This window comes from Anabas testudineus, chromosome 16, assembly GCF_900324465.2.
Source record: "Anabas testudineus chromosome 16, fAnaTes1.2, whole genome shotgun sequence".
Taxonomy (NCBI): domain Eukaryota; kingdom Metazoa; phylum Chordata; class Actinopteri; order Anabantiformes; family Anabantidae; genus Anabas; species Anabas testudineus.
The window spans coordinates 13,049,383-13,074,790 of record NC_046625.1 but is presented as its reverse complement, the minus strand read 5'-3'; the positions used below and the strand labels follow the sequence as shown (position 1 = coordinate 13,074,790).

Genomic DNA, 25,408 nt, shown 5'->3' with positions numbered 1-25,408 from the left:
GGAAGAAATGTGAAACTAGTTTTTAAATGGTAAACAAAGCTAACCTTTGTCAAGCGGGTGATAGCTCCTATCTCAGAATAGAGGTCAGTGCTGTCGGGAAACTTCTCAACCACGATGGAGCAGGCGTGGTGCAGCAGAGACTGCTTATGAACTGTGTCCTTCACCTCGGGGACTTTCTCCAAGTAGTTCAGCTCAAAGCCTTTAGCCTAGAGATGCATGTATACACAGCAGCACGCTCAGATTGTGGAGCGGAAACAACCGTCTGAAGTTAGAACATCAAGAGCCCCTTACTTGAGCACCAAATTGCAATGAGTTTCCTTTTTGGCACAGTCGGCTCAGTGGAGTGTGCTGAGTAGAATATGTAGATTCATTAGGCTGTGATTATCAGAAACCACAATCTATTTCAGTTCCAACCAACTGTTACAGCAAAAAGAACAAAAAAAAAAACAAAACCACGTATCATGAAAGACAAAATCCTAACAGGATCTGCTTTGTTCCTCTGCCAGTTTTAAATGGCTTGCTGCAAAATATAAATGCAGCCATTATTTATGGGAAGTGCTCGTTTTGATGTTGATGACTTATGTTTCCCTTTTGCATGTTTAGCTCTCATATCCTGGAGGTTCACTCATACGCGTAGACGTACGACCTACGGAGATCCAGAAACCCCCAACGCAAAGTGAGACAACAACAAAAACAACTGGAAACACAGCTGGAACAGACGCACTTCCAAAAAACACAATCGCACAACCTCCTTTTCTTTTTTTCTCCTCAGAGAGACAGACACAGAGGTTCAGCAGAGGTCTTGACATGCATTTGTACTGCAGAGGGACAGCGTCTGCTGCAGACAGGCAGGCAGCACATTCTTCCACACACAGAGAGTCCACTGTTATCTGTGCCAAATAAATATGTTGGCGGGGGAGGAGGAGGGTGGTAAGAAAATGAAGACACAGAGGGAGAGAAAGTGGAAGAAAGAGGAACTTCTAAACCCAGTGTGTCGTGAAGGTTACTCACATTAGAGCAGTTGAGGAAGTTGCCAATGGTCAGCAGCGTGGCCAAGATGTAGCGGAGTGTCTTGTTCTTCTCTAACTGGTCCATCCCTTCCTTCAGGTCTTGAAGAGGCTCTGCCACTTCCTAAAAGACAAATTGTGGGAAATGTAGGAGCCACCTTTTGACAAGGAAACTGAATAAGCAATAAAAAATGGAATTTTTACTGCGTTCATTGTTCAACATTTTGGTCAAGATCTTTCCCACTCAAAGTTAGATGAATAGGACTGTGTCTGACCTTCTCAATTAGCTCGTAGTCCATCTTGAATGCCCACAGCTGCAGGCGAGCAGACAGCTCCGTGATGGAGGAGAGGGTGAGAAGGAACTGCTCAGCACTGCCCAGGGGAATGTCGGGGTTCACCAGCTGAGCCTCCTGGATCCTCTGCTTCTCCTCCTCTGTGGGGATCATTGTCAGGATTTTCTAGACAGAGGAAGAAATGAAACGAGGGGAAAGGAAAGGAACAGGCTTATGGGGTCATTCATCAAGACAGCTTTTCAAACCATTATTTACTGCCCGTGTCACATTTTTACATAATATGTCAGGGAGTCAGTCACAGAAAATGATGGGAAGCACATTCTGACATTTCTGGCTGTGTTTATCTAAGACGTTTCCAGCTTTCCCACAAACCTATGTGATATCTGAACGTTCAACCTCGCTTTTTTTGTCTGGCTCGAAACACCTCTGGGGACAAAAGGTGGAGCTGACTTCTCCTCTCTGCTGAGAACGAACCCAAGGAGAAACCCTAAAAACTACAGGTTATATAATACCAAAAGGAGGAAGCATTAATCATTATCTGCTGACGTGAAGTCCTTCAAAAGTCTATAATATGGTTTTTAAAATGAACTAGAAATATGCGTGTGGAGCTAACCTTTAATCATCCCTGTGATTAATTGCATTACATCAGCCAAATGGCCATCTGAGCAACAAGAGAATCATTGATATGTCAACAATTCTTCTCAATGAGTTAAATTTCTCTTGTTTAGGACCCCGAGATCATGAACGGGTTTAATTTGATACGAACGCACTAAACTAGACAGTGCGCACAATTTGCAGTATCAGTTTTTATATATGTGTCTTATGTTTTAAATGCATACCTCTATGCCTTCCTTGTTTAGTGCGTACTCGTCAAAGTTGAGGATAGCGGTCTTGATGGTGCGGGGAGGAGGTAAGACGGTCAACCCGATATTTATAGCATTGCTGCGTTTTGAATCCAGGACTATGATTTCTTGTCGTTTGCCATCAACTGCTGCTTTCTATGAGAGACGGAAAACATGAATAGAAATCAAAGGTTAATTCAGGATCATCAGGTCATGTATCTTGACTGTAGTTCTTAATGGTTTAAAAATGTCCAACACTAAATGTGTGATAAAATACACCTGAGCAGCCTGAAAAGTCTTACGGAAATGTGACTCCTATTCCATATAATAAGGTATAATAGAGAATAATAATAGAGTTGCCATAGTTTCGGTCTATTTACCCCAACTAATGTCTCTGCCACTATTACCAGTCTAAGCAGGATCAGCGTCAGTTAATGTACTAAGTAATATTTACTGCACCATTTTCACCAGCTGCCATGAAAATTTCATTTAGATGATTTAAGATGTGCAGTTTTTTATGTTATGTACAACAGAAAATCACCATGATACTCATGATTAGTTATTGTGGTAAAAGTACATTCACATTAAAGACATTATACTGCTCATGGTACAAAATGTTTAGATGGATCAGTGGAAACAAAGTTATATGTGTGACTTAATATATTGTATACTTGACAATACTTAACAGTTAACAGTGGTATTTCCAGGGAGAACCTAAATTCTCTCAATACATTTCACAGTTTGCTCTGAGGCTCAAAGGGGGTAATTCAAATAAAAACATGTTATGGAGAACACGAATGTAACCACAAATTCATAAATGGAAAGACAAACTGTGGAAAAGTGTAAGTTTTAAAGTCATCTGGTAAATAATGCTCTCCAATTAATTGTCCCGTGCATTTCATTTATTTATAAGCAGTATTTCTGTCATATTTATCACTAAACTCCCAAATTTTTTCTCTTAAGACGACAACAGATAGAAGGAAACCCTGAACTACAAACAGATACAAACAAATCTGAGCTACAAAATGTGTATGTTAATATTGCAGTATTCTACAGTAACCGCACGACAACAGTACATTACCTTCGTGACAGGCAGCTCTTTGGATTTGGACTCAAACAGCTGCTCCAGCTTGGATGTGTCCAGTTTAATTGGCTCCAGTTTGGACCAGAGGGACTCCTTACAAAATTTATGGCTCTTACACTGCCATTCCACTGGGCGCACCTCGTTCCAGAAGAGACGGATGGTCTTCTTCTTCTTTTGGAAGAGAGGCGCCTCCCCTCGACACAGCTGAGGAGAGGGCGGAGGGATGGGGACCATGAACGGGGGCGGTGGGGGCATCATTTTGCCAAGCATGGGAGGAGGCGGGGGGCACCCGAACAGCGGTGGTGGCGGCGGCAGGGCAGCATTGCATGGTGGAGGGGGAGGTGGTGGTATCAGGTCACTTGAGCGCATCATGCTGTCCATATCTAAAATGTCTATGTCGTCCTCGTCCCTCAGGTCTGTGAAGTCCATTTCTTTGATGCGCAGCGCCCTGGGCGCTGCCATCAGCTGGTCCCAGATATAATCCGACTCTTTCTTGGGGGGTAAAGCTGACGAAGCAGCCGTTGATGACTTGTCAGTCTGGGGCTGCTGCTCCTTTGAGGCCTCCACTTCAGGAGGACACGTTAGGCCTTTGACCAAATCCCCAAACTTCTCCGCCACTGCCCGGACGCTGCCCTGGTTGTCAAGATGGCCCACTTCCATTTTTTTCACATTTTCCTCTCTGGTCTGTCTGTGAGCCTCCAGTGTGGAGATCCTGCTGGCCAAACAAGCCACAGCGGAGTCACTCGCCCCTGTCTCCTTCTCTGACTCTCCCACATTCCCTTCGTCCTTGTTGCTTGTCGGCTGAGCATAGAGCATGTCCAGCATGAAGCGCTTGCTGTTGAGAATTTTGTTGCACTGGTCGTTCACATCTGCGTCTTTAATGCACTGAGTCCACTGGCCTGTTGAAAGAGAAACAACATTCAAAGAAATGTACAGCACAGAGTTGACCATTAAAGGAAGTGATAACATTCCTATCAGTCATGCCTGCTTCAATGTCCTTAGTGAGCTTCTCCTCTCGCTCCTCCCTCTCAAGAGTGCTGCTTGTGGACGAGATGCTGGACGCAGAGCAGTTGTCCTTCTCATTCACTTCCTCGTTCTGTCTCTCCTTCTCACTCAGCAGTGCACTGTCTTCTACATCCCTTTCCGTCGGCTGCTCCTTCTCAGATTCCTCCTCTAACTCAACATCCACCTCTACATCTGCCTCTCCTGCCTCTGCTACATCAGCTACCTGCACCTCCTCTACCTGCTCCATTACTGCTACATCATCTCTGTACGGTTTCTGTTCTTCAAGCTTCTCCTGCACTCCTTGTCTGTCTTCTTTTTGTATGCCTGCCTGTTCATCACATGCTGACCCTGTCACTACATTCTTGTCGGGCTGAGTCTCAGGAACATCTTGTGTCTCCACAGGTGACTGTGTCTCAGTCTGCTGCCTGTCTGGCTCGGAGGACGAAGAAGAGGGGGCAGGTTGTGATATTCTCAACTCTGGACGTTTGGTTCTGATCTGTGGTTCAACGTTTGGCTCTGAAACTTGTTTTATTCCTAGAAGAGAAGTGATAGGAACATTGAAAAAATGTTACAGGAAATACAGTTGTTTTTTTTACATACTATCTGATGGTCTTCAGAAAGCTTCATTGTTTACAATTGAAACTGCTTTAAAATTGCTTCCTGACATTCTTAATTGCACCGAGAGACTGTCGAAACTCAACAGACATTTTCAGACCACAGGCGTAATTGACAAAGCAATCATTAGTTCCTATTATTAGACTATGACCATACAACATTACTGTAACACAAGAGTGCTTTACAATGTCTAAAGTTTCAATCTTCCAAGCCACAACATTAAAACCACCTGGTGAATTGAGTAGACGGGGATCAGCACGGACACAGTTCTGCAGCTGTGTTCTGAAACACCTACACATTTTAATTTGTATTTTTAGAGACAAACTGTTATTATAAGTTATCCTGAACACTTTCATCGGAAATGTGGCAGAATGTGAGTAGAGTAATGTTACTGCCTGGCCCTGTGTGTGTGAAAGGTGCACTACAGCCAGTATTTAACTCAGGTGTTATTGACAGTGTGCAAAGGGTTGCCCACTTACCTGAAGTCTGTTGTGCAGTGGTGACGTTGTCCTCCTGCGAGGTGGTGGATGAAGGTGTTGGACAACGAGATGCTGAGCGGCTAGCAGGGTTGGAACTTAAGCACAAAGTGATCTCTGTCCGTCCTCTTGTTGGCACTCTGGGTGCCCGCTCCCGCTCAGATTCCTCTGCAGCTAGCCGCTCAACAGCCTTGTACCTACAAGTTACCACACTGTGCTTTAGATGCATGCAAATCGGTACTAAATACTATTTGCTGTTTAAATCTTATAATGTTATTTTTATTATTTAAAAATAGAAGCTACTGAATACATAGCATTTTAGAAATATAAGAACAAAAATGATTGCCACTCTGTCTCTAATAACATCCTGCACTGCAAGATTTCTGCTACTAGCATTTGTCAGGTTTGTCCTATTCCTCAGTCACTATGATAAAAAGAAGCTGTAATCCCATTACTCAGGAGCTCAAATGATGACAAATTATGTCCTTCCTTGAGTGTTTACTGACTGACTCATTTTACACATCCTTTGAAATTCAATGAGACGAATGTTCCCGTTCACAGGGGTGAAAAACTGTGAAGGCATACGAATGAGCTATAAATTATATTGTGCACACACTCACACACCACATCCATGACAAAACACCATTACACACATGAGGTTATCAATGGGATCAGTGGGACAATTTCAGAAAAGAACATCAAAGCATTTATGTACAAACCTGCTCAGTTTTATGATTAATAATCACAACTGCAGCAGTAATATGAATCTACGTGAACTCATGAGGTAAAGTAAACTCACCGTTCCTCTCTGGCTTGTCTTGCTTCTTCCCTCTTGTCTACATAATCTCGACTGAAAGACAGAAGTAGAACCAGAAGAGAGTGATAAAGAGAGAATTCTGGACCATTGCATGCATAAATTAATTTTTCAATTCCAATCTGATGTTGAATTAACTACTGTGGCCTTAATTAAGTAATAATCCTGAAAAAAAGATCCATGGGACTCATGGGAGATTGGTGAGCTTCTCTTTGTCTAATTTTTTTTTTTATGTTGGAACTAACTTGAAGCGGTTCCTCTCTTCTCTCTCAATCCTCTGCAGGCGCTCTTCTCTTTCTAGACGTCTCCGCTCTCTCTCTGCAGCCAGAGACTCCTGATGCTGTCTGTATGATGAACTCAGCAAGCCCCCTAAAGCGGGTCTACACACCAAATACAAGAAAAAAAAAATGCAGTCACATCACTAATACCGAATGCTTGATTTGCATTTTGATTTAGTTCTGTATTAACTGTGGAAGACGTGATATGCCAACCTGTCAGGTTTGGAATCTGGCGTGAATGTTGTTGAACTAGTGAAGCGATGGATTGATGATGTAGCAGCCTGGTGCCTGCCAGGGTATGGAGTGCCACCGGCACTGATTCTGTCAAAAGAATGGAAAAAATTAGGGCTGGGCATCACTTCAACACTGAGCGATATGATGTGAATATAATAATGTTTTCTCAGAGGCCTTGTAATTGTTGCATTGGTTCTGACCCGAACAGAATCAATCACTGGTAACAAAATATCATCCTACATTTTACTACTTAACCTTCAGTTAGCCACATCTAAATGAAAATGTAAATCACAAAACGTTCCTATATCTTGTCCCTTGACCTGAACTGTTGACTCCTGATCTTACCTTTCAGCCCAGCAGGGCTTGCTAGTTGTGTAAGATGTAGGAGAGCTGTTTGTATCAGTCAGACTAAAGACAGAAGTAAGAAAAAAATAAATAGAATCAGTCACTCCAAAGATATAATATTAAATGTTAGTAACACAGACAAGATAGTGAGACAGAAGTCAAAGGAGTGAGTGCAGAAAGACAAAAACAACAAAGCAGACAGGGGCAGGACAATCTCTCTGTGTGTCCTAACAATCCAGTGTGCACTTTTAAGAACAATCAAACTATTATAAATCAATTCAAACAAATAATACAGTTTTCACTGAGTCACCTTTTACTAACCACCTTACAGAAAAAAGGGAATCATTTCTACTTGGATGGCATCAGAGATACATGCTCAGGCAGAACTGGGCCAGTGAAGACTGTGTTTCTTTTCCCGTTTCTTCTGCAGAAACATGAACAACTAAGAGACAGTGAATGTGACTCATGCTAATACTTTGAATTCCTTAATGCTTTGAATTAATTTATTGACTCTGCTAGGATTAACTGTGGTGCAGCACCACAATGAAAGACAGATGAGTAGTAAATGTCTACAAAATAATGTTTTCCAACAACTGAGAAAAGGAAGTAATTGTAACCTTCCTTTTTTTCTGGTACAATACATCTTTGGATATGACAGAAAACTTTACTATATCTTTTTTTTACTCTTAAGATTTATGCTTTATTATCAGTCGGATGTAACACAGGATAACCTGAAGAGTAGCTCCTGGGCTCTACATGTAGCTGTACATGTAGCTCTACATGTCCTCTTTTAAGGTGCAGAGGACACAGGAGAAGCTGTCCTGATGTTGATGTTGACATATTCTCTCTGCCTTTCAGGGTCTCTGGTTTTAGGAAGGATGTTGGCTATACACTTTAAGTTCAAACACATGTTAGAAGTGGAGTTACAGCTGGAGCCACACTAGAATGACAAAATACACAAGAGCTGGAGTCCAAAGGGAATGGTGATAATAATAATCATATTTTCAGAAACTAGGAGGGAACGACGTGGGAGAAACGACTGTCATAACTGCGGGTGCTCAAATACCTGTGAGCGCCCTGTCTAGAGGCCTCAGTGAATGGATGACTTTCATCATCTGCCTCTTCCTTGTCCTCCTCATCCTCTCCCTCCTCATCCTCATCCTCTCCCTCTCCCTCCTCCTCTTCTTCCTCCTCTTCCTCTTCTCTGTGGCCAGAGGAGGGATTGAGGGTTGAAACGAGGAAAGGAAGGATATGGGCAGGCGAGAGGGAGGAGAAATTGGACAGAGACAACATGACAACACAGCAGAGAATGGCAGAGGAGAGACAACATGCAGCCGTGATACTAAAAACATGCTTACAATGCAGAAAAGCATTATAAGGATTAATGTAGTAGAGAGATAAACACTGAAAGACGTTAAGGCGGTTAGTAGGGTTTGACAAAACTCTTGAAATGTTAGAAACAGATATATGCACAGACAACAGTTACAACCCTACAGTAGCCCTAATATAACAAATAACAATCATAAAAACACAGCATCCCTGTGATTTTAATCAAGGGGAATAAGTGTAACTCTATAAGCAATGTTAGGAGCTGTAGAAGATATCGTCAGTGTTTGAAGTGATAGTCTGGGATCCATCGTCATACACAAGTCTGTGGCCAGTCTGCTATTTGGAACCCCCTTAGTTGTCTGGATTTCATTAACAATATGGAAAATGGTGATCTTCAAAGGCAACTTGAATTTCCTGCGGTGGACTGAAAGAAGCTAGTGCGGTATCATATGACCTGCTGGATTGAATTTAGGTATACCTGAAGACATAAATACTACCAGGAATATTAGCTGGCATGCTACTTTTCAAGCATTTATGATATGGTTGATTCTGTAGCAATGGGGGAGGCAGCGATAAATTAAGATCTTAAAGACTAAAAGCAAGAAATATAATTCCCAATTTCAAATCAAACCTGCTTTCTTGCGTATGGCCTAAAATTAAAAGAGTAAAAGGGTTAAGGGTTAACAGGATTTCCACAGAAAGGAAATGTCTCACTAGGTTTTTCTGGTGCTTTTATGAGGCACAGTCCTAGCTGCTGTATAATTAAACAAGATTGCACTTTGCCTCTTGCCTGAATGACCAGTTGTGGTTTTTCTGAGTATCTATAGTCCCCATGTTTGTCATATATAAAACAGACGCCACTGTGAAGTTTAAGCTCAGTGCACACTCACAGAAGGAAGCAGGCCATGAGACAAAGAGCAGATAGCTCATATCACGTGTTTCCAGAAGCTTCCCACTGCCATCACGTCTTTGACAACAGGAACATTTATTCAAATGTCACTTTGAGGCAGCAGTCACCTCTTTGCCTTCCTTTAAATCCCCTCCGCCCCCGTCTCACCTTTCACTGATGTCTTCAACACATTGGCCACCAAAAGGCAGGACGCTGCTTGTATGACCGTTGCTGGGTGATGCTGGAGCAGACGCATGGCCTCTGTTGTTCTGGAGTGAATGTCTCCGGCTGCGTCTTCTTTCCAGGCCCCGCCGTTCGTTGGTGCCACCGACACTGGCCCGTCTGCGGTCCTTTCGGCCACTGGGAGGCAACTGGGCTTCATCATCACCATCCTCATGGCGAAGAGTGGCCTGGGACAGCGATATCATAGAGAAACGTAATAAATTACCTGTTATGTCTGTTGTTCATAAACAGCAACCTTCATAAAATACCGTATGAGTCTGTTTGACATAACATGACGTTAAACTGAAAAATGTTAAGCGACATACTACAAAGCAAGGCCCATAAAGACATGGATGACTGAGTTTGGGACAGGAATTTGACCTCAACCCGACAGAACACCTTTGGGATGAAATAAGCAGAGAACGCAAGCCAGGCATTCTTGTCGAACATCAGTGCCTGACCTCACCAAGGCTGTTTTTAAAGAAGGGTTAAACATTCCTATGGACACACTCCCAAACCTTGTGGACAACCTTCCCAGAAGAGCTGAAGCTGTTATAACTGCACAGCGTGGGCCAACTCCATACTGAACTCGACGGATCAAGACTGGGATGCCATTAAAGTTCCTGTGCATGTAAAGGCAAGCGTTTCTAAACTCTCGATAATATGGTGTATGCAGATATTAAAAAGCATATGTGATAATGGTCGTCCAGGCTTCCTGACCTCATAGATGTTGATCTGCTCTACAAGGTCGAGGTCAGTGCCCTTCCTACTCAGGTGTCTCTGGGCCATGGCTTCGACACCTTGTTCCTCCAGACAGTCTACCATGTCATAGTAGGAGTCCTGGTCTGGGAGGCCTGCCAGAGTCTGAAATATAAACATATAACACAAAAAAAAATTAAAAGAGCTCCACTTCCAGCATTATTGTTGTGATTAACTGTGAGAGAAAAAATATACTGGAACAACTATGAAGGAAAAGGGGAAGAGCCGGTCTGTTATGGCTTGTACTGAAACATAATCTGTAGCCAGATATTTTATCTATATACACTTCAATCAGAACTGTTTAAATGCATTTATATAACATGCAAGGCAGGTACAGTATATGACTTTTATGATACCATGACCTATGTTACTTTTTTGGTACTGTGGTTGTAAACTGCAAACTCAGTGTTTCGTTAATAAGGAAGAGCAAAGGGAGTGACGGCCATCCAAACCCTAATGCTAATGTTAAGTGAAAAGATTGATTTTGCCCCTGATTCAATCTATCTGACAGAGTGGCCTGACAGTTTTGATTTGCAGCTATGTTCAGAACATCACCTTTCATTAACATACTTCTCTCTTGTCTTTTCAATATAATATGTTTCGAAGGATGGTGGCTCAGAGAGAAGAAAAACAACTATCTGATGATTAATAGTATGTAAAGTATTCAATGAATAGTATTCACTGACCTTATTGACGAGTGTCATTGCATACACCAGCAGCTCTGTATCCACGCCATCCTTTTCATCAAGGATCTCCATAACATTTGACCACAGTTTTGTGCCTGCAGGAGCAAAAGGCATCGAATGCATTGTGTATCACAGGACAACTGCTAGACACTGGATAATAATCAGTTTTCCATGTGTTCAACCTACAGAATAAAAAACTGACACACACATTCAGCTCTACCACTGTGCCAGACTAAAAAACAAAAATGGCTCCATCAGGAAAAATACATTTTTCTTCACAACACAAAATAGAGGCAGTTATCAGCAATAGGATGGGAGCAGCTCTGTGCCTCGGTCACCGCGGCCTCATCCGATCTCCTTCTCATCAGGAGACTGAGGATCATGTTTAACCTTCTTACGTAACAGCTGAAGTGACATGATAAGTCCAGTGGAGCAGAGACAGAGATACCTGAGCCATGCGTGCTGCTGCTCAACACCCTAGTTATACGCCACAGTACAATGTGGAGCTTTTAGAGCTGCAGGTAAGTGAACCCCACTGCAGGCATGAGTTACAGTTTGCCTCACTAAGCCTCGTCCCACGCGTGGCTACGAACCTGCTTGGCATAACTGATCGGACTTTGGTGTAAGAGGAGACTGTGATCTGCAGTAAGCTGAATAGCATTAAAGCCACCGTGAATGGTTTGATTACTGGAATTGAAGAGGTCAACTACCAGAAGACAATTTACATCTCATTTCAAAATTTTACTGCTCAGGTTTCACGTGTGAATTTAAAGCCTCTTCTTAAGGTGAACAGATGATTAAATGTGATATAATCACTCATGAAGAGACAAAGGCTGGAGTAGACTGAGGATTACAATTAATTACCAATCTATAATTTCTTACACAGTATGTGCTACGTCACCAAGTCACATGAAGAGTAACCAGTTCAAGGTCTGTCTGCATTATCTTTAGCAAAACCCCCAAAAAACGTGTAAGACAACTGTCAACCAACATACTGTTTTTGAGTGTGTGGTGTAATGGTTTGCGTTTTTTTATCCTGGGCTCTTACCTCTTTTGGTATCCACAGCATTCACAGCTTTTATGAGCAGGGCGGCATTAGACTCTGTGTACTCTACAAACACCAACAGCAGCTTAAGTGCTGTCTTCACCACCAGACGAAACTACACAAAAAAGAAACACAATTAATACACAAAATACGAAGTCGCTTTTCCTGTCTGAACAATCTTGAGAGGTTTGATAAGAGCGTTGTTTGGCATTGACAGTTCGTAGGAACTTACTGTACAACTGTCAAACCACAAAAGTAAAAATGACTAGAATCTTTATGGAAATATAGCAGGATAACTAAAGTCTACCTGAGGATTACAGCAATTTGCTGTACTCAAAAGGAGTATTGATTAAAAGATTAGAAGATAGATTTACACAAAAAGGCAGGAAAGCACTTGGTAAGAACAGAAAAATGCAGTGAAAGCCAACATAGTTTCACCTCCAGTAAATCTGGCATGGCACAATCTGGCCACTAGAGGGCTGACATGACCACAATGACAAAGCATGATGGTAAGACATTTAAAAGTACTTTATATGTTTTTTCAATGTGCAGAAGAGCTTTCTGAGTAGATTTTGTGATAAGTCTCGTGAAAATTAACATTTGTTTTTATTACCTTGGATCCGACCAGGGTATAAAGCCACTGGACAGTTTCACTGTGAGATATGAGGCCGTTCATCCCATCTACATACAACATAATCTGACCGAGAGCTGGGAAAGGGAAAAAGAGAGGAAGAGAAAGATTTTGGTTAATAGCCTAGATATTTAAATTGTTATTTTCTTATTTTCTCTTAAAACAGTCAAGTCATGTTTGCCTTGTTACTTCCCTCCCAGTCTTTGTGAATGTTTGGCTGTGAAAACCTGGAATCCTTGCTATGCAAAGCTGGTAAAACATCTAATCTAAATCTAATAAATAAGGTTAATGATAAATGTGAAAAACTGAAGAATTAAACAACATAATTCTGCATCTATTAAAGACCAGTTTATGTATAAATATTTTTATAGAAGTTTCTCTTGTGGTGATCATACATAGACACATATAAAAACAATCCATACAAACATAAAAACTTTTGTATAGTACTAGGAGGAGTTACTGCCCACAATGACTTAATCTACACACAATCTGGAGCAACAGCTGAAGTTCAAGTTTTCAAAAACAGCAACACTTAGGTGAAAACCTAAAGAGAAAAACTGCACTTGTCTGCCTCCTCAGGCCAGAGGACACAATCTGGGGGAAACTATTTGAGCAGAGTGCCACAATGGATGATAACATGACTTCCATCTGTAACAGGATACATAAATAAGAACAAAATAGGAGCTGAGGGATCTCAATGGGGGGCAGTAAAAGTAAGGCTTCTGTTAAAGACGGGAGATGGGGGAAGGGACGCAAACATCAGGCAGGAGCAGAACGGACAAAAGATCCCTTCAAATATAAAGTCTTTTTAACCAGCATCTCAGAGACCAGCCACACACAAGCAGTAAATGGATTCACACAGAGGAGCACAGAAACAGGACGAGCTCGGCTTGAACTCATTGAAACTTCAGGCGATCTTTTAGCTGACATTAGTGACAATACCTGAAGAAACAGCGATCACATCTAAAGAAGAGCAGTTCTGTTTGACTGTTTCTTGGAGGAAGCTATGGTGATGAGCTGGTAGTATTAGTAACTGGGCCAACGGTTGTGCTACACACACTGACATACCAGGTACATCAAACTGTAATGATAAATAACACACACACAGTTTGATTTCTGACAAGACCAACCTACTTTAAACTACTTAAGACTTACTGAATGCTCCTTTAAATGCACCATCTAATCTCCAGTTGCTCCTTAAAACAGTTTATTGTGACGTGATACGATGAGAGACCGTTGCTCGTGTCATTTTCCTTCTCCTCTTCTCGAGATGGACAAGAAAAACGTGAATATGCTGTAGATATGCCAAAATTCCCAGGTGCAGCTGCTTTGTCTTTACGGTGCACGAGTGTGTGTGGGTGGACACACGAGTGCATATGTGTGTGTGCATGCGTGTGTGCATGCTGATGGTCCACTGCTGCAACAGCAGCAGTTCATCTTTTATCAGTCAGCATTAATTACTCACAACATGTCAAGCAAGAGCATTCCTCATAATCCTCTCCTGCTACAAGAACAGGGCTGTGTGTCACAGTACTCAGCAGCATGAGCAATATGGTGCATCAAAGTGGACCACATCAGAGTGTGTTTAGGAAAACATGATTAGCCCTCTCAGTCAGTGCAGGCCAGAGTGTCACCCTCTCCTTGACTCCTTCACTTTGCGTGGGGACCACTGCTGACAGATGAGTGACATCAGTAATGACATTTAGTAAAACTGCTCTAATGAGTCCACAATGAATTTTCTTATATGTTGTTTGCAAAAGATCTAAGTATATAAAATGTGGCTAAAATAATGATTCACTGCAAATACATTAACAGTGGTGACTTCTGCAGGATAGGTAATGAGCTGTAGGCTTCTTTTCAAATTGGTATTCCATATTTGACCTGTAATTTCATCAGACCTTTATCAGATGGCTGCACCTGTGTAAAGATGCAATGAGGTTATGAGGAATGTCCATGGAAAATAAAGGTGATAGTTGGTTTCAATGAGGCTTTAAAAGTGTGATTACACAACACACAGTGATTGTTCCCGAAAATGAACCACAGAATGAAATTGCTTTTAGATCATAACATGACATTATTGAAGGATTTTAGACAGTTTACGTTTGCCTCTTCATGTAGGCAATGTCAATGTCAAAATGTCAATTTAATTTAGTGGGCAGTTAAGATACAGAAATTACGGTATTTAAATGCTTATTAACCACATCACAAACCACACAATCTTTACCTTTTCTCTCAGATTCATTAAAGCTGCTGCTTTAAGGAATTATTCAATGCTTTAAGGGCCAGTAACCACATGAAGTGCATTTATGCCACAAACAGTTAGGTAAAACTATACGGGAACTGTTAAAAGAAAATGAAATTACCTTTCATTTCTGACCCGTCTGGTCAGAAACACTTACAGGAAACATCTAATCTCTTCCAAAGCAATAACCTTTGTGAACGACACATGGAACAGCTTTCCACACACTTGTGATTAAATTAGTCATAAAACAGCTCCGGAAAATAAAACGTTAGTTCAAGTTCAGACTTTGAAAATGTAATCACATCATCAGGCTAGCCTTTGAGGACTGCGGGTTTGTAAACCAGGATTTTTTTTTTTCCTTTCGCTTTTCAACAGACAGTCATCAATAAATTAGGAAGAGTGTCGAGTCTATACAGGACTATTCACTTTAAGCACTGATCTAGGGCCAAAAATGTGGGCCTCCATTCGATTAATCACAAGCAGCTCTACAATACCTCACACAAAGTACAACAATAACAACGCTAAGTCTTTTTGCATGTATGCCACATAATCAGATGGTGGCAGACAATGAGCTGCCTTCAAAGCACAGTGATTAGAATTTAAATGTGAGCCATATTGAGAGAGAATAGCAAAGGAAGAAATATGCATCCTATGTGAGACTTGCAAATGTATTATGAGGAGCCTCTGTACAACGCACAATTTCTTTCAATATTTATGATACATTTGCCTTAAGAGTAAATGCAACATTTCAGTGGTATCAAGCTTCACAAGGCAACCACAGGCCGACTGACATGAGGAGACAGACTCTGTTCCGGTGTCTGCACCAGAACTCTGAGTAAAGTAAAAACTCCAGCAACTGAGTTCTGGTGGAAGTGTTTCTTTAGGGCCTCTCTCACTCATAAACCACAGCAATTATCTTCCACAGCCCCAGGAATGTGCAGGAAGGGCTGCTCCCTGACCACTACCGAGGTGAGAATAACTCTGAGGTCTGAGTGGTAACACCGACATGAGCTGGCTGTACGTAGACATACAACAAAGACAACTTTCTCTATGAAGATGCAAGAAGAGAGCTGAACAGCTTCCCTTCTACAAACCTGTCCACCCCTCCTCCATTCACCACTATGCCCCTTTTGTTTAATCTAGATTTTTAAAATTTATTGAAACTGGGTCATCCAAACAGTCTGTCAAGGTGCAACATTTATTTTACCAGGACTGTAGTATAGAGGCCAAATCTCCACCCCATGCAGGGCAACTGAGAGCCTCTTATCGTGTTATGCTCTGCATTAGTCTAGAGCTGCATTCCCAGTTCAGACGTGTGCCTCCCTGTGCCCGTGTGAGCTAGACGTACTTTATTCCAAAGTCTGGCAAAGACTTTTTATGTAGATTCTTTTTCTCCTATGTCACTGTGATTTCTGTAAATGATTTGGTTAATATTAGGTGTGGAGTGTCCTCGGTGGATTCTGGGCAGTGACACAGTGACCTATGAATTCACTGCAGGTCATTGGTGACTAACCAGATAAAAAAACAGAAACCTAAACAGAAATCTAGAAACCTACTCTTCACTATCTGTTAGGCAAGATACTTATCTCCTAATTGTGTTTCTGGTCACCCAATGTACAATGGGAATGTCATTAGTTTTTGCAGAAATGTACTTATTATTCAGGGTAGTGGACACATTTTTTGAATTTTGACTTGATAATGGCTTCACATAGATTAAATATCAAGGCATCTCCTAAGTGGCCACACCTGAACCAGAGGGGAACCTGAATGTGTGTACCAAATTAAATGCCAATTCATCCATCTGATGTTGAGATATTTTGACCTGAACAGAAAGTGGCTGACCGACTAACACTGAAGTGATATTATACAGAAGTTACTGTCGAAAAGACAAAAAAAGACAAAACAAACAATAATTAAACTATGTGTAATGACAGATTTCCTTTTAGCACTGACATTAGTCCTTTCTTTATCCACACCTCGAATTTAGAGTCTGTCTACCATAAAAAGACAAGTTTATTACTGAGGACAATTGAACTTCTTGTATCCAAACTGGTTAAGACATCTTCATGGGTTATGTTCCATTTGTTATTTAGCTAATCACCCAGACAATTACAGCCAGACAAACTGCCTCTGCCAGACCATTTCCAGTCTCAGAGCTGATTGCCAGACATTGTGCCCCATACAGTAAAACAACGGGGGGGAGACTTCCACTTTCAGACTGGATACATGTCTATCAGCATTTGACACAATTTAGCATGGGCCTAAGCCCAAACAAATTCCCTAGAGACAAACAAACAGTACTAATAGAACAATAGCATGAAGTAAGGGAGGGGAGCCTCTCCAGTATTTGGCTGAGTAAGCTCTACAGGCAGACCTAATGAACAACTGCAGTGCTGCAGTGCCAAAGTGAGCTGAGTAGACTACAACACTAAAAGGAAAATACTTAAAGGTTATCACATAAATTATTTTCAATACTTCTGTATGTAAACCTCATAGGTGCTACTGTACTTATAATCATTTTCGGACAACAAACAACAGGGGAAAGCCCAACGGATGAGTTTTTCCCATCCTATCCAAGTGGGGAAGACTTTAGAGAAAAGCTACTGCATGACATCCACCCACTAGTAGCACATGCTGAAAGATGAGCTGCGGTAAATTCTTACTGCTCTGGAGAGAGTAGTGGTGCGATTTGCTCTGGTTATGGCCAGTCATATGCTGAATTCAGTCCCAAAAAACAGTCAGCACACAGGAATCAGCCGTAAAACCCAACTGAATGCCGAAGATTTCGGTCCATCTGCCTGCTTGCTACATTACTGCAAAATATTTTTCCCCCTAATTTTAGTTTATGTATCAGTACGGCAAAGCCAGAGATGATAAAATAAGAGCTGCAGAAATGAACCAAATCAAACAGTCTTATAATATAATTGGCTTGTATATTGAATTCTGCTAAAGTAAAGCAGGCTCCAGGATGGGGCTGTAATTCCACTGGCAGTGGGTTTTCTAAAGCTGAAAACTTCTACAGATGAAGGGAGAAGAAAATGGGGGAGGTAAATATAGGTCAGGCAGGTAGGATTGAATTGAGTTCAGATGCAAGCTGTCTGCTCATGTGCAGGGGATCTGAAGGGGTCTGTCAGGGCCTGATACAGGGGAGGACAGGGGTGGGATCATGTGACTCTAAGCTCAACTAAAAACAGACAATATGTTATGTTTTTTTATCCCGCTATAGCTTTCGTGGACTTTTATTCTTGCTTTAGTTTGAAACCTTTTTATAATGCAGTACACAGAATATATACTACTGTATGTTTTAATGCTGCACCGACTGTGTTGGTTAGTTTAATTTAATAGAGAGAGGCCATGCTGGGGGCAAAGACAAAATCTTGCCAGTAGAGCAAAGAGAGTTGAGAGGCTGTGGGCTGAAACCATGTGTAGTGCTCATTTCCTTAATTTCCCCCCAACCAAATGAGGTAATTCTTGTCATCCCAAAAGGGAAAAATCTCAGATGGGTAAAAAAGCTAAATTATACATGAAAATATTATTTGCTTTCTCCACAGATCAAAACCTCATAACCTATGAAAAAACATTTGGGGGATTTTCCTAGTTCACTTTATATGAGATATGGTCAATTTTATAATGAAAAAAAAAAGGCATGAACAGCACAGAAGCACAACCCTCTCCTGTAAACATACATATGGATGCATGAACCTTTTAATGCATATCATAGTCATCGATGTCTGTCTTCCAAATTAAAAAAGTTTTGTACAAAGAGAAGTGGGAGCAACGGATGGCTCAGAAAGCTGAAGGTGAGACTGGGTGGAACACAAACGTGTTCCCATGGGATCTAATTACAACCCATAAGTTCAGGTTTCTGTTGGTATGACAAAGGCATTCCTGGAGATCTCCTCCTCGCTCCAAACACAGGGCTTGTCCGCTGCATGTGTGTCAGCAGTTCCTGTGTTTTTTCCCCTCTCAAATGTTCTTTATCCAGCAGGATTTAACAGAGCGTTCCCTTGTCTTCTCCTAAGCATGATTCTAGCCCGATCACACAAACAAGAAAAGATTGCACCTATAATAACCAACATATAAAGGGATGCATTTGCACAAAGCCTCTCAGTCCAACTCAGACAGAATGGAAATGTTTATCCAGACGAAGGGCCATAGTAAAGGTCTCCCCCCTCTAGAACAGTAGACCTATAACACAGCCAGACAACATAATACACACTGTTTCCAACAAGACTTTCCAACACCGCTGTTAACCCAACGATGCCTGGGTTTTCACTTAATGCGCAGCTCCCCTTGGTGTTTTGACCAACATGGGGAGAATTCTGTTACTCTCTGTTAAACATTTAGAAAACTTGGGTTAGGGTATTACAGCAAAACAATAATCCTCATTCTAAATTAAGAGAAATAAAATTAAATAGTAGTTAAAGGAATTTCACAAAAAAAAAATCTTAGATCAGTTCTTAGATGTTTGTAAAATCACAGTACATCTCTCTCTTTCCCACAAAGGCCCTTTAACAGCTGCCTCTGAAAACCAGGAAGTGAAGGTGCTTTAACTTATGGCACAACAGCCATGTGACTAAAAAGAGAGATCTCAAAGTGGTAGCAGATGAGAGAGAGAGATAAAGACAGAGTAAGATAAAAGCACAAAATGAAATATTGCCATAACCTATTTGAAACGGTAATACATTAGATCCATTCACAGTATAACTCACATTTCTGTGGAAGCCATAAATTCCCAAGTGTAAGTTATAGCATGTAAACCTATGTATACACAATATGTCTGCTGCGTATAAAGACAATTTATACAACATTAAATAGTGTGTTTCCCAAATATGCATCAAGACTCTTGTGAAAGGTGTCAAAAACACATGTCAGCCTAAAGGAATTCTTTAAATTCCATAAATAAAAAAACATGAGCTTCACTTCCAATTTAGGTCCACCGAGGCCGAATGTTTTGTAAACAGCAGTGTGCAGGCACGACCTCTAAGAAGTGCTAACAGAGAAAGTGCAGCTAAAAACATAGCTTATGGTGAAGAATGTCAACAGTGAGCATTTCAAAGCAGGGAATAATTGCTTCAAGTTGACTGTAATTGGTTTGTCTGTAATCTGCCCTCTGTCTGCCGCTCCCATTTTTACAGTTACCAATTAAACACAGTTGTTCTTTTTGTTAGTGCTCTTTCTGTAAATACTACAACTGGAACGATGATCCTGGAAAAAGCTTCTTATTTGTTCTTCCACCTCGTCTCCCTGTTTTGCTCTTGTTAATTAGTACCGCGAGGATCTTTTTTTTAGCCACAGTGAAAAAGCTTGCGCTTAGTGCAGAAGGTTCTGTGACCTTATGCAGAAACTGCTTTCACTTTAGGGCTTTTAGGTCACTTACTGAACTCTGTTGTTCAGGTTTTTTGCATGTTTTTTAAAGAAAATCAAGAATTCTCTACATCTATACATATGTTTTAGACAAATTAACTTTATCTAGATCATTAAGTAGCTACACAAATACATTTTAATAATAAGGTTGACAGTGGCTATGCACAGTAAACCTACATGGGCAATGAATGAAACTTAACCTGAGTTCATTCTTCTAAAGCGAACTTGCTTTAAAATGAAGAGTGAATATTAGTAACGAGCCCTTCTTGGCTCCCGTCTGCTTGCAGTGCTTCACCAGGTTTGAGCATAGTAACGGGTTTCAAGAATACCAGATGGCACAGGCAATACTGCAAAATGACCTCACACCCTTTTCTATTGATGGGGTGATAAAGGCATACAAGATTTCTCCTGGGCCAGAAAAATGCAGGTCTCCAAGGAGCTAAGTCCAGGTCTGGAAGCCCTGTGAGCCAGGTGTGAGAGGCCCAGAGAGGGGCCAGACCCCAGGCAGGAAGACCCAGAAAATACCCACATCACTAAGGGAGCACTAACTGGACACAGACACCTCCAGGGCTTTGAGAAGATGGAATGAAAAAAAAAAAATGAAGGAAAAGTAAAAAGTGAGATGGTGTAGATTGCCGAGAGAGCTGCGGGAACCACCATTTACAATGACGGCAATGTTCCAGAGAGCGAAGGCTGGGAACCTGCTCTTGTGAAATACATGCTGACTGGCGTGCACGTGTGGCTGCCTTTTTCAACTACAACAGGTCCATAAGATTGATTTTTATTCATGAAAGAGAGCAAGATTGTTTTGTTGAGAGGTTTTTAATGCACACCAGACAGATGGGTTCAAGGCTGCATTCCTTTTTTTTTTTCTTCCCCTTTTACACCGGCCTCAACTTGAAAGACATTACAGCAAAACACCCACATTAGAAGTGATCAGTGTTTGATACCAAAGCAATTACTGTTGTTGGCTCTCTCTCCCTCGCTTTATTCCTGTCTCTCCGTCTGCGTGCACGTGTGAAAATTTCAAGCAACTAATTTATTCCCCTCCTGGGAAGCAGTATGACATAGCTCCACTTGGAAGTCGTCAACAATAAGGCAGCCAGATCTATATACATTTTCTGACCTGTGCATCTGCGTTCCAGCACACGCTTGGCTTGTGTTCTCCAACACATGGCTCACGAGGGAGGGTGAGCTACTAGACTCCATGTTGGTCAGAAGAAATTAGGTCAGGGGTTGAAACTGGTTAAAAGGGCTTTTGGGAGAGTGGTAGTTTGTTTTAGTTTCTCATGGTGATGTGGAGATACATGGAGACATACATGAGCACATAAAAGAATAAAGAGAGTCACACACAAAGGCACTGACACAGATGTTTTAAAGGAATTCTCTAGGCTGTAGAGGACAACGCGCTAAGGAGGAGTGAGAAGATGTGAGAAGGGTCCCATCATTCATAGCAGGATGACACTAACAACTCTTAGATGTGGTCATATCTGAAGCTTCCAAAACCCTGTCATTCTCCTCCTCTGGATTGTTTGGCCATTTAACCCGTGCAATTTATCTGTCTGAGTCAGAGACCAGGCCGAGTTCAGACGAAGCATCAAACACATCAGAGCCTATAGTGGCACAGTAGTCCAGGCAGGGGTCGTGTTAATGTTTATAACCTGTCCGGGGGGGTAATGTCAATACTTTGTCACTGACATTCACCCTTTGATTCAATGAACAATGAGCTGGATGGAAAATTAGAGAGCACGTTTTCTGGAGCATGCTGCATCAAGAATAAATGCGAGGGAGACAAACATCAGACTGAAATGTCCACCAGTGACCCTTGTTATAAGCTTCATGAAGCAGTAACAAAGAGGTGTGCAAAACATGGCCATTAAAAAAAGCCCCACAAAAGTTGTATCCAACATAAAGTCATTCTGTCTCAGGTTAATTAACATCAAAATGTGAGGAAAACAGAATGAGTAAGAAAAAAGGTGAGGAGGGTAAATTAGTTTTATGATCTGCAATATCCTGCCAGAACTTTTATTAGCCACTTAAGCATGTGTGACCTGCCCCCTCACAGCAGGCTGTTAAATGGTGGTGACCTTGCAGTGAGCACTATATTCTTCTTGCATCCCCAAAACATGCTGCCCTGCCCCTCCCCAACATTAACACATATGATCTTTCACCTTGCCGACATGGGACAGATAAATTATCCAGCTGCTAAACTTGGCAGACATTCGAGTTTGTATATATGTCTTAGGTGTGTGAGTGTCAGAAGGTCATCAAGCAGAATCATTCATTTACATGGTGTACGTAAACACATGTGGTTCTGGATAGGTTTATGGAAAGAGAAGTGTTACAGGATTGATTAATAACATCCTCGATTAGTCAGTGCTGTAAATTAAGGGGTGAGAAAGAAGAGAAGAAGGAAGTGTGCTGTGGAATTTACTGGAGCAAAGCTGTGCTGTTGTGCGGTGGGTGTACCTCTGAGGATGTAATTCTGGTAGTTCTGGTCGGCTTCAGCTCCCACTTTTATCAAACACGTCAGTCCTTCTGCCACCACAAACTCGTGCACCAGGTCCTTATCATCCTGGAATGAAATAGTTTATATTGATTGGGTGGATTTAGTTTGACCTTATATTACATTACTGCCTTTAGAGTTACATAAATATTAGTAGCAAATCATACACTGAGAATAAATGAGCAAGGAAAAGAAATGACGATCTGAAACCTGTACTACACAACCTATAATTGCTCAAACACATTCATAAACTTTAACTGCGGCAGAGGTAAAAGACTATTTGTTATGGAGTGAACAACTGCTCAGATTGTAGCAATACAATCTGCGTGCAGCTTGTTCAAATGGATTCCACTCACTTTCTTTGTCCTTGATGACAAAACCACCTGCACCTCACACACCTGTCGATGATTCTGTAATTTAAGGCCATGCAGGAGGCTTTCTGCAGGATTTAACATTTTCTGATACATTCTACTGTTCAGGTGGGATACAGAGGAAGGCAGCAATAAACACCGTGGGGTGGTCAGGGATCCTTCTCTCCCTAGAGGAAGTGTAAGTGCTTCCAGAACAGCTTTGCCATAGATCTGTGATGGAGTCTCCAGTCATGTGGCAAGCAGTCTAAACATACAGGAGTGCACTAAAGAAACAGACACTCTACATATGAGGCTATTTTTTTCTGCAACAAGAATAATTAACAGAAAAGTGATAAAAATGCATTTTGATTTATGACAATGCACTTCATCAGAGCATATTGACCAACATCCTCTACAACTGAAACCCAAAAAGCCCCATGTAAAAAGTGAGGTAGCCTACTCTAATCTTTTATGGGTTTCCATATCAACGGCTGTCGCGCTGTCAGTTAACCTTCCCGCTCTGCAGTCGACCGCCTGCATGGCCAGCCCAGCCCAGTCCGTGAAGTATGACCAGACCTGAACGTTCTACAGCTGCCACGAAGGCAGCCTCTCAGCAGCACGACTTTGTCTGAGGAAAACAATCCTGTGTCCAAATTTGAGAGTGCATGTGTGCACTGATGCAAGCACGCACGTGAACATTCAAAGCCCAGGAAAAAAAGCATGGCGAGGGATACCTCACAAGGACTGCTGCTGTTTTTGGAAAATGCACAACATGGCAAACACAAAACATGGCCTGATTCATTGGATGCTCTGAACTACCATTTTAAGAAAAGTATTTCTTAAAGAGAACAACAAAGGTCAAAATAAAGAATAATTACCTGAAAAATCTGTTTGAGGGAAAAGAGTGCTCTCCTTAGCTCCCGTCCAGTTGAGTTGTAGAGCTTTTCTGTATAGACATAGAAAAAGAGAGGGGTGACAGTTAAACATATGGTGTATTTCTACACAAAGTGAATAAAACTAATGAGAAATTCAGGATGATTGAAGCTCAGCTGGAAAAATAAAGTGCTTATGTACCAGTCTTTTAGTTTATCACTTGAATCACTGCATGACCTAAAAATGTATCACTCAGATGTCACTGGCAGCAGCGATACGAAATAACTAAATATGATAAATATCCTACAAGAGGAATAACCAGAGCAAAAGAACAGTGAGACCCAAAAGCACATCTGTGCAGAGTTAGTGAACTGAGGATGTTTCCTGCTGACAAAGTCATTTCCTTAGCTTACCATAATACAAAGTCACTGTAGAGGTTTTAGGCAATAGCCGCCACAATGGCCAATAAACAGTACACTCATTAATCAGTTATGGAAACTTCAGAGGGTACTAAAAGGAGGATATGGTGGATGACAGATGCTTGTGATGGAGGCGTGCATTTCCTGCTAATGCCTTGACGATCCTTCACCCTGTGTGCTGTGTGCTTTGTCTGCCAGGGAGTGGCAGTGTTGAGCACAATCCTAGTAGCTCACTCATCACTGCTGCCTGAACTCTCTGACTCAGCGAAACCTGCATATCACTGCTGCAGATACAGCAGCATGCAGTACACTCCAGTCCAATGCAGTTCAGTACTGTCACGCTCCGCTTCTCTCTCTCTCTCTCTCTCTCTCTCTCTCTCCTGCTTATTTTTTTAATCGAACCTTTGCTTTTTATTTTTGTGCAAAATGGATCTTTTGTCCTTATTTGACAGATGCTTTATTGCTTCAGAACATTGTGTCAGCAAATATCTGAAAAGGGATTGGCACTTTGTTTCTCTCATACAGTAGATACATAGGAATATGACTAGCACTTTGCAGAGTGGCTGGAGTCTGTCCACTGCAGCACTGACTGGAGGGGCAGGAGGATAATTTATCACTTTTAGTGCATGAGGTCGAGTTGAGATACGCACAGCCAGAGAAAGAAATAATTAAGCAGACGTACTGTATGTACATGTTTCCTTTTTACACCCCTCAAACAGGAATAAATCAGTTGTACCCATGAGCTCCTTGTCTTTGCAAACAGTGTGAGAAACACATAGGTGGTTGCATACACTTGGGATTCAGAGCATCAGGCTCCTATTCATTATTGTTGTTGGCCTCCTTGGCCATAGAGTAAATCCTTTCAGCTGATGAACTGAGAAGGGAGAAACAGGCTGTGTGTTGCCAGTTCTGTGGGCACACACAGGCTACTTCTAGACAGCAGACCAGACAGAGTACGCGTGGTCTGATGTCTTTGGGTGCTTTTCCAGTGACACACAACATTTTCACAACCCCCTATAAAACTTCACACGCAGTGACAGCTTCATAAAATCCGACTGTTCTGAGAGAGGGATAAAACTTTTGAAGAGAACATGTCA

General features: G+C 41.6%; 1 protein-coding gene across 3 annotated transcripts in view; it reads right to left on the bottom strand.

Annotated features, from left to right (window-relative positions):
• fhod3b (formin homology 2 domain containing 3b) overlaps window positions 1-25,408 on the bottom strand; it is a 73,809-nt gene that overhangs the window by 6,318 nt on the left and 42,083 nt on the right. For 2 of the 3 annotated variants that reach the window (XM_026372924.1, XM_026372922.1), the window contains exons 4-21: window positions 23,898-23,965; window positions 22,633-22,738; window positions 12,537-12,631; window positions 11,927-12,038; window positions 10,879-10,973; window positions 10,154-10,297; window positions 9,380-9,621; window positions 6,994-7,056; window positions 6,628-6,735; window positions 6,382-6,516; window positions 6,122-6,172; window positions 5,326-5,519; window positions 4,211-4,765; window positions 3,224-4,125; window positions 2,140-2,298; window positions 1,283-1,465; window positions 1,012-1,131; window positions 45-206 (exon numbers count right to left, since the gene is read on the bottom strand). In XM_026372924.1, the coding sequence (XP_026228709.1) occupies window positions 45-206; window positions 1,012-1,131; window positions 1,283-1,465; window positions 2,140-2,298; window positions 3,224-4,125; window positions 4,211-4,765; window positions 5,326-5,519; window positions 6,122-6,172; window positions 6,382-6,516; window positions 6,628-6,735; window positions 6,994-7,056; window positions 9,380-9,621; window positions 10,154-10,297; window positions 10,879-10,973; window positions 11,927-12,038; window positions 12,537-12,631; window positions 22,633-22,738; window positions 23,898-23,965 (3,494 nt within the window). The remainder of the gene's footprint in view (window positions 1-44; window positions 207-1,011; window positions 1,132-1,282; window positions 1,466-2,139; window positions 2,299-3,223; window positions 4,126-4,210; window positions 4,766-5,325; window positions 5,520-6,121; window positions 6,173-6,381; window positions 6,517-6,627; window positions 6,736-6,993; window positions 7,057-9,379; window positions 9,622-10,153; window positions 10,298-10,878; window positions 10,974-11,926; window positions 12,039-12,536; window positions 12,632-22,632; window positions 22,739-23,897; window positions 23,966-25,408) is intronic. The other variant, XM_026372923.1, reaches the window with a different exon arrangement.